The sequence below is a fragment of the Lethenteron reissneri genome, chromosome 25 (assembly GCF_015708825.2).
Source record: "Lethenteron reissneri isolate LAM-NWPU_2019-01 chromosome 25, ASM1570882v1, whole genome shotgun sequence".
Taxonomy (NCBI): Eukaryota; Metazoa; Chordata; class Hyperoartia; order Petromyzontiformes; family Petromyzontidae; genus Lethenteron; species Lethenteron reissneri.
The window spans coordinates 3,039,337-3,051,679 of NC_083803.1; the positions used below are offsets into that span (position 1 = coordinate 3,039,337).

At 47.4% G+C, this 12,343-nt stretch overlaps 1 protein-coding gene across 1 annotated transcript in view; it reads left to right on the forward strand.

The window, feature by feature from the left end:
• Nucleotides 1–6,958: 6,958 nt before the first annotated feature.
• SYNE1 (spectrin repeat containing nuclear envelope protein 1) overlaps nt 6,959–12,343 on the forward strand; it is a 163,708-nt gene continuing 158,323 nt past the window's right edge. The window contains 2 exon segments of the mRNA XM_061558914.1: nt 6,959–7,165; nt 11,039–11,279. Coding sequence (XP_061414898.1) covers nt 11,201–11,279 — 79 coding nt within the window. The 5' untranslated portion in view covers nt 6,959–7,165; nt 11,039–11,200.

A 12,343-nucleotide genomic window follows, 5' to 3' on the forward strand; every position in this document is an offset into this window, starting at 1 on the left:
TCTCTCGATGAAAACATCCAGGAATGGTAGCTTGCCATCCTTTTCCACTTCCATGGTGAATTTGATAGATGGGTGTATGGAATTGATGTGGTTGAGAAATTGGTTCAGTGCTGGCAGGCCATGTGGCCAGATGATGAACGTGTCATCTACGTACCTCTTCCACAAGAAAGGACGTAGGGTGGATGTCTGGATGGCATCTGTCTCAATTTTTTTCCATGAAAACATTCGCTACCACTGGCGATAAGGGAGAACCCATTGGGGTACCCTCATTTTGTTTGTAAAATGTACCATTCCAGGTGAAGTAAGTACTATATATATGTTTAAGTGAAGACGGGTATGTGAAGCTGTCCGAATTATTAAAATGATTGAGTTATAATCCTTATCGGAGTCAGAGCAGCCCAACATTATCATCATCGTCATCACCACCATCACCGTCATCACGTACATATACCGCCCTTTCGGTAATCCACTGCAAGGAGAACGCCTCCCCCACGTCGTGTTGGTCGTGGGGGTTCTTTGACCATACTTCACCAGGCCGGTCGGTGCGGGTTGGCGGTAGCGGAAAACATAATGAGGCCGTTTTCGAGTTCGCCTTTGACGCGCAAAAGCGAAATAGCTGCGCCGTAGCAGAACGGGAAACCCGTAAACGCCGACCAGCAGGTCAATGTTGCGCTCATCGCTCCTGGAGCCGCAGCCGTCGCTTTATGGCAAACACGCGGGCAGCACTGACTCAAGATGATTTACTACGATAATGAGCCAAGAATGTCTGTGTGTCCCACGCGTGACGTCACTCCACGTCGACCAGCCCCCCTCATTAATAATCGTTAACAGGTTACGTCCTCCACATGGACCCCCCCTTCATGAATAATTATGGCAATGTGACGTCACTCGACATGGAGCACCCTCTCCCCTCATTAATAATCATGAGCAGGTGACGTCACTCCACATCGAACAGTCCCCCTCATTAATACTCATAAGGTTACGTCCTCCAAATGGACACCACCCCCCTCATTAATAATAATTAGCGGGTGACGTCACTCCACATGGGGGGCCGAGGCGCCTCCTCCCCCCTCCTCGGCGTCAACTCACAACCCTCACTACAAAGGCAGAACCCTCACACGTCACGTGATCTCCGTAACGCTGTTGAGACATCAAAGTACAAAAAGGACGTAATGATGAACAAGGGATTAGAACCTTTAAATTAAATAAGTCTGTACAGCAGACTTATTTTCACCTGAAGACGAACGCTTGTGTTGCGTTCGAAACGTCGTGATTTATTTTGTTTTATTTCTACCTACGTGACTTTACCGAAAGAACCAAAGAGTATTGATTCCTGCAGTCACGAAAGCTTCAAATCAAGATTAAATAAGTCTGTGTCACCGCGCCCTTACAAATTGCACACGAATTGATGCAATGCATATCACGTCACGGTCTGCTTTTCGCTTGCAAGTTTCAGATTTACTGCAATACACCCGTCCTTGGACGGACAAAATGCGAGTAATCTAATAATCGAGCACGTGGCGGCGAAGGCGATGGGTGGGGGAGGGGGGTTCAATAATAATTATAATGAGATTACTCCCCCGCGTGTGAGATTTTTTTGTCCAAACATTTTAAGCTAATTATGCAAAAGCTACGTATCGTGGCTGATTATGATGACGACTATACTACAGATTTAATTATACTGGTAGGAACCTCCTGATTACACCAGCCCACAGGGGATTATTGTGTCCGTCCGTCCGTCGTGCAGGGAGGGGCTGGGTGGGTAGGGATGGGCTGGGTAGGGAGGGTGGGGCTGGGTGAGGAGGGGAGGGTGGGGAGGGGCTGGGTGGAAGGGTGGGGAGGGGCTGGGTGGGGAGTGTGCCCGCCCTCACAGTCGGGCATATTTGCGGAATACACCAAGACGCCGTTGACCCTGGCCATTGACCGAGCAACCCAACGTTCATACTAGCTCCCTCCGCAGGAATGTGTTTCTTCCTGGTTCAGCAGTTCCACTGCTGGATTAAATATTCCGCCTGAGGACGACCGCTTGTGTTGCGATCGAAATGTCGTGATATATTTTATTTTATTTTTCTACCTACGTGACTTTTCCGAAAGAACCAAAGAGTATAAATTGAATTACATCGTATATTTCACGACTGCATATTAACAATAGTATGCCAATGTTACATTTTACACGACGTCACTCCCGTACTTAACACAGTGAACACAGCAAAAGCGTCAGTGTTTAATTGTCTTCATTTCCACTGGAGGGACACCAACGCGCTGTTGCGCACTATTAATATAAACATTTACATATATTATTATTATTAAATAATGCTGCAACGTTTCTCTCTGCATTTAAATATCGAGGTGCAACGTCTAGTGTTAAGCAAAACAACAAGCATCGCTTTGAATGCACACATTACGGTTGCAATTAAAATACTCAAAATAATCAACACCCTCGAATGTAGTAACATTTAGTGGGAATTAGCGAAAAAAGAAGTGTGCAGTGCAACATCTGTCAGGCTTGGTGTGCACGAGAGAAATGCTGTAGAAGTGAGAAAACACGCGGATCACTGTCACAAAAATATATATTTTTTGTTCCTGGCTAGTAAGTGTTTTATTCTAATTGCTTATGCTTCAAAAGTACAGAAAATGGCTATTATTCCCCACAAACTTTGCTTTTGTGACCAGGACAGTGATATTTTGAAATGTACCTATTTTCAATGAGAAAACGTGCGCATTTGTGTCATTCCTTCACGTAAAGTCCTGGTCACAAAAGTAAAGTTTGTGGGGAATAATAGCCATGTTCTATACTTTTGAGGCATAAGCGATTAGAAAATAACACTTACTACCCAGGAACAAAAATCGTGTAACATTCTTAAGTTTTTTTCGGTAAAGTCACGTAGGTAAAAAAATATTAATAATTAAATAATAATAAATAAAAACAACTAACTTAATTTTTAATAAAAAAATCATTTATTTTTATTTTATTTTCTTATCATTATTTTTTGCCTACGTGACTTTACCGGAAAAAAACCTAAGAGTATGAATCCTTGCAGTCACAAAAGCTTCAAATCTAGAATCGTGTAACATATGTAATGGGTTCCGGAGACACTTGTAGAGGTAACTTCTTTAATTCCTGCACCACCTCGCTCGGGACACTGAATCGACGGATGCTCGTGAGCTGATTGTGACGACACGGGGCCTCGGCTGATGCAAAACTCCATGAGTCCACGCGACTGGAAACGCGAATTTGTGTGTGTCTGCGTGTGTGCGCGCAGCTAACAGCACTTGCCGCTACAGTCTGTTTAAGGCTATACGGGGGATCTTTGCAGCTAGAGCCGAGGTAGCGACACTTTTTTTTGGAGTGGACTAGAGTGTCCCTCGGAAAATAAGTGTACAACGGGCGTAGTCGTGGGAGCAGCGTGCAATAAAATAATTGTTGTTGATGCACTGCCCTCTGCCTCCCCACATCATAAAGAAATCGCATCATCAAAATTGCTCCTGGAGTCAGAAGTGGTTATTGTCCAAGTGAGTCTGGTGGTACGAGATGCTGGGTCGTTCTGTCCAATGTTCACGCAGATGGCCAGGAGGTGACAGCACAGCAATGGATTCTTGCATCTATCTGTGCGGAGATTTGAATGTCAGCGCCTCGTATTTCGTAGGGTTTCTGCAGGAACTCTGATTTCCTCCTGCGTGCCAAACTGTCATTCATTGAATCGAACAAACGTCCCCAATGCAGGAACTTCCCGATTGCGAGTCTCGAGGTTGAGTTGAAGATGCCCTGGGCAAAGAAGATAATTATTCCGTGCACTTCAATAGAATCGTGGCGCTTTCCCGCCCTTTCGTCGTTTCAGTTTTCAGTTTCATTTATTTGGTATAGCCCTGTGAGCCATTCGGCTCTTGAATCGGGTGCAACCGCAACAATCGAACATATGAACAAGAAAACAAGTGACTACGCGCAAACAGAAAAATACAGGAAAAAACAACAAAAAACAGCTAAAACTTCCAGAAAAAGCATGGTATACCAACGCTGTGTGCAAAAAATCCCAGTGGAATGCAAGTCAAACAACAACAACCACAAGACAACTGAGATTAAAGCCATCAGTCTACCGCCGTACTCCAACAAACAAACATGGCCAAACCAAAAAAGTTTTTGAAATCACCAAGCCATGAAAGCAATGTAACAGTGATCATAGGAACTGTGACCGAAATTTCACAATAAACAACATGAACAACATGTATCACCCATAGCTGGCTGCATGAGTCACTCCACAACAGCAGGAGCATCAGTAGGAGTATCAAAAAATTTCAATGCACCTTTAAAGATCAGCACACTAAATCAAAACACAAGATCATACTTTTGCAGCGGTCATCCGGAGCGAAACATTTGATTTTAGGCCACTGAATAGCAGTGGCGGCTAGGGGAAGATTCCCCGCGGTGGCGTCCGCCAGAGGGCGCTCGGAGCCCGATGACCCAGAATGGCGCGGCGTTTCCATGGATCCTGCAGGGACCAGGCACTCAACACTCCACAGGCAGTGCCGCATTATCCCAGTAGCACAAGTAGCTACATATGCTAAGGGGCCCGCGCTAAATGCTTTCAAGCTATCAATTCCGGTTCAGTGATTCTGCACTTGCTCTATTACTATAGTACTATACCGCCTTTACCTTTTATGAACGAATGTGTGTTTAAGGTGAGCGATTTGTCGTATTATCTGGCTGTATAGCAAAGGAAAAAATACAATTACTTTATTATGCAAGTTAAACATTAGCGTTTTCATATTTATTTATTTAGGGCCCCTTTATAACGTATGCCACAGGCCCCGCACGAGCTTAATCCGGCACTGTCCACAGGGTCCCAAATGTTTACCCCACAGGGATAGAATCGAATTAAATAGGTTTGTGGGGCCCCTACCCCCCTACTGAACAGGAGTACCCCCCCCCGTAAGAGACAGCTCCTCGGGCTGACTGGAGAGTCGGAAGAATAATGACCTATTAATCCAGGAAGCCACACTAAGACGACGCACTTTTTTTCAAGAGGATTCTACATTTTGGGTTTTTATTTTAAGAAGTTTTCATACAATTAATGCGCTACGGTAATCCATCAAAGCCAATTGCGTCCGACCAACATCGCCACCACTTTCTTCCGTCTGCCAGATCCAACAGCGTTGACACAATCGACACCTAACCTCTAAGGGGCCGTCCATAACGCGATTTTGGACGATTTTTGACCCCCTCCCCCCCTTCGTCACACGACGTCACAAAAAGTCAGACCCCCCCTCAAATATGACGTCACAAAGCTCTGCCCCCCGCCCCCCCCAAAAACATGCTTCAAATCGCTTTAAACTATTGCCATCGTAGTGCGTATTTAATGTGCCGCTGCACTCTGATGTTGTAGGAGAAAACATTTATTAAAACGTCTATTTAATTAAGTAGAACGTGTTGTCTATATATATTAAAAGTTGCGCATTTTTACGTGAGGTCACATTTCTCAACCTCCCCCCCCACCCCTCGTCACACATCGTCACAAATGTCTGACCCCCCCCCCCCCCCCCCCCAGGTGCGTGACGTCATTTATGGACGGCAGACTGGAGAGGTCTCGGCTGCACTGAGACCACGCAGCGTCCACACGGGTGTCCACACGCGCGCGGTAGCCAGGGAACGAATGACCCGGGCAATGACCCCAACTTTTGTCCTGACGCTGATCCCAATGCTGACCCTGTAGTGTTTAGACGTGGTGGGGGGGGGGGAGTGGAGGAATTGCACGGGGTCTTCTTTCGTGGGCTATTGTGTCTCGCGCTTCTAATAGAACAATACAATTAGACAACACAAATGTTGGTCTCGTCGTGAGCTTGGTCTCTGTAAACATATCGCTGGCGATCAACTCAGCTGACGCGTTTAACGACGTCGCTACGTGACTCAGTCATTGGCAGCTGCACTTGGAGCAACACGGACTTCAACGAACTCTTCTGGTTTCAGTACGGCTGGAACGGAGTGCGCCGAGCTACAGAGAGAGGGGAGCTGCATCCCTCTTCAAACTGCACAATTCCACGCATGTGCACCTGCACCGAGGTGATGACGGCTATGGTGATGGGATGGGGATAATGATGGGATGGTCATGTGGACGATCGCAGGTCCAACATACGGAGCAGAGTCCCAGTCCCCCTGAGACACAGATACAGCATCCAGAGACACGAGGCAGACACGGGACACAGCACCCAGGCCGACAGAGACGCATGAGCCACAGCACCCGGAGAGACACAGAGAGACGCAGTCTCCACGAGACAGAGCCGGCATTCAAGGAGAGAGAGAGAGAGTCTCCGTGAGACACAGAGACAAGGAAAAACCCAGAGACACCAGCGCCCGTGTGGGTCAGACGCCACAGAGGCACAATCTCCGCCAGACACAGAGACACAGTCTGCGTGAGACAACGGGCAAGGGCTGTTATCGAGCACCTATGAATGCCGGCACGGTGGGCGGCCAGCACCACGCCCGACCGCCTTTGTCTCCCTAGTGGCGATGATTTTACACACCACACCAGGTACTCATTTGAGGCCGAGTCGACCTTGGGGAGGCACAGGACTGGTTCAGATAATCGTCACTGGCGCTGGCCGCGAGCGGGAATCGAACTCTTGCGGCGGGTTCGTAGCGCAGCGCGCTCGCCACACAAAGACAAAGATCCCCCCCCCCCACGTATAGCCTGTAACAGACTGTTGGGGCAAGTGCTGTTCGCGAGCAGCGCTAGTGAAGGCCGGCACGGCACACGAGGGGGTGGTGGGTGGCCAACACCACCGCATCTCCGCACACCCCCACGTCCAGCAGCGGGCGCCTCGCATCAACAGTAGCAGCAGCACAACAAGCAAAGGCGAGAGACACACACACACAGTGAGTGGGGGGGGGGGGGTCTCTCTCTCGCCGCCTTCGCAGCGCGCAAGCGCCACCTCCAACCCCCGTGCCCACGCAGGCTGACAAAGCTCGCAGGCTGATACAGCGCACGGGCTACAGCCGCCAGCCACAGCGCTCGGGCAGCAGCAGCAGCAGCATGCGAAGGCTCGTCCAGGTCGAGCGCGCATCCTCGCCGCGCCATCAGCGAGCTTCCTGCATCAGCAGCAGCAGCAGCAGCGAGCAATAAAACAGCAGCAGCAACAGCCACTCATCTCGCATCCGCAGCGGCATACGAAGGTAGGCGACGCAGAGGATGCGCGCGCCAGCTACGTGCGTATGCATCGGCGATGCGGCGTGTTGCATGTTAGGCTTGTGTGCGCGTCTTATAGCGTCGAGTGCGCTGTGTGTGTGCGCGTGTGTTCGCTGTGTGCACGAGACATGCTGTCCGCCCTGCTGTTTACGCGCGCGCGCGCCTATAACCGCCCGGGGAACGAAAACAATGACATGCGTGGAGGTTCGAAGGGACTGGTTATAATCCCACGCAGAGCTGTGCTTCACCTTGATGTTTGCACCGCGCTGTGTGCGATTGATACTTCCGAAGCAACGTCGCATCATGATCACAGTTAGAATCACATCGTCGTCTTCAGCTCTCTGTCGTTCATCCTGTCGTCGGGGTCTTCACCATATCATCATCAAATCACAATCGGGTTTCGGATGTTTATATAAGCAGTACAATGGTACGTGTATTTGTATAACCTCCGGTCGACTCGGCACAAAGTGTCGTATTATTGTGGGGTCTAACGTGTGAATGATCTGTCTGTTTACATGGGTGTTTGTAAGCAGCTTATGTGTAATGAATAAATAACTAAAGTATGTATGTATGCCGCTGCGGGGTTTGTCGCTTGTTAAGAATCACCCATGCCCTTGATGCGCAGGACGTGTACCACGGTAATTGATAATGTATTTAATTATGTAATACATTGTGCGCGGCAGCATTGTATACGACACATTCATATCACCGTGACATTCGTATTTTACATTGGCATTAAATATGAACCATCTCTCTGGCAAGTGCCCCTGGAAATTGCTATAGAGGGGTTCCACGCAGTCGTGGTACAATGGTAGTGTTGTACCCTTGTTATGTGGCTGGCGCTCAAAGGGCTTAATTTCTCACTCAATATTTTCTGGGAGCGCTGCCGATGCTGGCTTGGAGTAAGGTATTATCGGCGTAAGGCACTTCCACTAGAGTACAAGCTAAGCCTATCCATATTAATCCCGTAGGTTTAAACATAGAATAATGAGGACAAAATAAGGCGAGATGGATGAGGCTCGGTGCCAATATAATTCCCGGAGCAGCGCTGTGGACTATTCCGGCTGAAATTAAACACTGCTTACAATGGGCACTCACAGTGAGTGCGGGGCCAATTGACCCATAGGAAAGCCACACGGTGTTGTAACTATTGTACGGTATGGGGTAATGCCGATGACATCTCCCGTAATGCGCCCGATCTCGTGAAATGTCTTAAGGTAAGCGGGATTGAGCCTGGATGTTGAATGCTTGGGACGGGTGATCACCACAAATGAAATAGGTGTTGCAGGCTACTGCGAGACTACGTTGCCAGCAGAGGGCAGTGCAGGCAAATTATTCGTTGTACTCTACTTCTATGCTCCCACGTGTATTGCTCCTGGCCTTCACCAGCCCGCAGTGGCCAGCGTGGTGAAGCATGGTCAAATAATCACCACCACGACCTGTACGCCGTGGGGAGGTTCCCATCCAGCAGTGGATTGATAGAAGGGCTTTTACGTGGTAGGGTATATTATTCCTACCGCGTCAGCTTTATGATTGAGCATACGGATAATTTGGGTAAGTGCAATGTTCTGGCTTTGAGTGTCACTGAAATCCATTTAGATTGATTAAATTGTTGGACCTATGTACTGAAAAAGAGTGGCTCCGCGTGGTGGCTCTTTGTGAGTAATGGATAACAGCGTCTATACAATGTTGACGTTATGCTTGTGTGTCTACCTGTATATTACATTCATAATGACTAGAAAGGTGAATGCCACCACATACACAGACATGTACTGGCTGTATAATTGTACGTGCCCTAATAAGAAGAAGTGAAAATGTTGACTGTAATATGTTTCTCAAGAGTTTGGGGGAAACGGTGTTGACACCGTGACTTTCCACTTCTCTTTGGTAAACTCCCTGGTGTGTTGCTGCGGTGGCGAGATGTTAACTATTTCGCCTTGTATACAGGAGGTCGTGGGTTCGATCTCGACCCTAATGCCTGTATATTTGGATTTTGTACGTTCTCTCTGTGATCGCGTGGATTTTTCTCTGGGTCATCCGGTTTTCCCTCCACATTTATTAACGTGCTTTTAGAGGATTTGGCTGCTATAAATGTCCACATAAGCCATTTCATTGAGCTATCATTTGTAGACAAGTCGCTTCTCAAAAAGAGCTATACACATATAGCTAAGTGGGCGATATGTGTATATAGTTTTAGTTAAGTTTTACATTTGGAAAAATACGTTGAGCTATCATTTGTGACCAGGTTGCTTCTGAAAAACTATATAAATGGCTCAGTAGGCCTGACTTGGTAAAAAAAAAATTGTGTCGACTTGAGAAAATCACTAAACATCATGTTATTTTCACGAATTTCAGTCGTCCATCTTTAGTTGACTTGCTCTGTCTGTGAAGATAGTAGTGGCTGTCCTATGGATGAACTGACCCCTGTCACAGGAATGTGGAATTTCCACAATTGGCTAAGGGCTGCCATTTGAAACGAGAGCTGCCTAATACTTGTATTGGAAACTTGATCAATCGTGACTACGTTTATAAAGCGCCCTGAATAGGGCGTTGTCGAAATGACCTAATCTACAATAAACAAACACAAACTCTCATCATCGTGTTTTGGGCCAAGGTCAGCCTTTTAACACTTGCACCGGGTAGTGCGTCTGCGGACAGATAGATCCGACTAGTTCATCACGGAGATGACAGATGGTCCTGTCATCTCTGTGATGCATGCAATGGTCCGTAGTTTATCTTTCAAATCGACTCCAATTAGTGCCTGCTTCTTCATGGCAAAAATAACAATGGCACACATCATTAACATAACCTTACTGTAACCAGTTATACACTTACATGGCTCATTGTGAATGTAAATACTGCACAGTAAATGCTATATTTGACTTTTTGTTGTGTGTCCCGTAAATATCACCTGTATGTTGTAAAAACAAAAACATGACGTGCATGAGTAATTTAACCTCTGATCAATACAGTGATGTAACCAATGCACTCGCATGCCATGTGCAGCAACATCATCATCATAGTGTGCCCTAAGAGGAGTGGCTGTCGCAAGCCGTCCATTTAATTTGCAGCGAACAGCTCAAACCCACGGATTAGTCAAACATTAACAGACGCGTGCAGCCTGCTTCAATCGCTCGCTACGCGACGGGCTGGGGACGCGTCCTCCCGCCGCTTGGATGCAAAGCAACTCACTAAAGAACCGGGGCACATGGAACGCCGCCGCCGCCGCATTTACAAACGGTTCCTTAGCACTCTACAAACACGATTGGTCAACACCGAAAGGGCTCCACTCAACACCTACTTACGCCGCCACCGCCGTGGCTAAATCCTCGCCACTTGACCGGGAAAAGGGGCCTCACTGGGCTGAGCAGTGTTGGTTGGCGATTGGTGAAAGTTGAACTCACACCGTGGACTGGGGATTGAGAGTGAATTTTAATTTACAGTCGATGAGCATTCTACTTCGTGATTCTCAGAAGACGTCGTGGGTTTGTGAGTCCAAGGCTGATCCGAGCTATTGCATCTGTGAAAAGTTCACACAGAAGGCACTGGCACGCTGTTTCTTGTTTGCAGGCTCAGGCAAGTAATAATTTACAGCACTTCCTGTTGACTGCTGACTTCAAATTCCTCTAAATTAGATCTTTACCCGACTTTCCTTTGCTTTGACATACCAGGCAATCAGGAGCGGCGCATGCTCATGCAAGGTGTAAACGTTGCTCTGCTTGTGGGTCTCGGTAGCGTTTTTAATCTGAAGAGTCTCTAGTCAAGCTCTGAATGCTCTATGGTCTTGTGCCAACGTTGTTTAGCAACAGTTGCTTATAGCAGCTAATGCCTGATCTCATTTTGCAGGATTCTTTCTTTAGAATTCTAGTTTTGGATCTACGCCTTTCTCCGGACACCGTCGAGGATGCGACTCGTCACGGCCACGCGGGACTCCTGATGCTTTGATCCTCGACCGGGACGAGGAGGAGGAGAAGGAACGGAATCTTGAGAATCGCCGCAGCCTCGTGGCGACTTCGCGAGCCATGGCGGCACCCCAACGCACGCCGCACCTCGTGGGCAAGAGCGACCGCAACTTCCAGGACGTGATGCAGAAGTTGCAGGGTGAGCAGTTGCGATCGAAACGTCGTGATCTATTCCTTTTTAAATCCTTTATATTAAGTTCGCTTGCTTGCGTGCTTGCGTGCTTGCTTGCTTACGACCGGGCAAATCTTTCGGTCGTTTTTTAACCCACTTCCCGTGATCCAATCGAGCTGACATTTTGCACACAGACTCGTTGTGCGTGACAATAAATTTTCGTGAAATTTTTTTTCCAAAATTTTACACTGTTTAGGGAATTTTTTTAAAATATTTAATTACCAATTGCTTAATGCTGGCAGACAATCATCTGACCCATAGGTGGCAGCCATCTCAAGCCAGAGGACGAGAGGACTCTAGCCGCCACGCATATAAAGGATTTAGAGTGAAAAACTTTGTTTTTACGGGTTAATTTTTTTCTACCTACGTGACTTTACCGAAAGAACCAAAGAGTATGGTGAGCAAATGGTTAACGCGAGCCCGGCGGCGTCAGCACTGCGGCGTTCCTGCTCGCGCCGTGATGTACGGGCATCATCAGTTATTCCGCGTCCTATCGCTGGGAAAAAGGACCTTCCCTTGCATCCTCTCCTTGAGAGTAATGGTACATTAAAGATCTATTGATTTTCATACGCATGTATTATTTACCAGAGAAAAAAAGTACAAATGAAATAAAGGGGCTATATTAGCATAGTGCACAAGCAGGATGCGCAAGGCACGTCGTGAACACTGTATATAGCTGAAATATATACATGAGGTTGACGCTCCGAGCACTGGCCCTTGTTCATAGAAGAGACATTAGCTGACTCGTAGTTGGAGATCACACTCGCTTTGACCCTCACGGTATGAAGTGTCATCTCGAGCAACTTTGTCAATCTGTCTGCCCTCTGCTGTGATTGAGAACTATTGCCTGCATCATTGGCCTACTACTGCGCTACATAGACTTCCCTGTGATAAGACGGTATTAATAATGAATGCAATGAGTTATTGTTTCTTTGATAAAGGAATTATCGTGAATAAATTTCCACTGTATGCACTCGTAGTGCATTCTAAGATGAAGCTAAAATACACAACTCTATTTCTACCTACGTGAC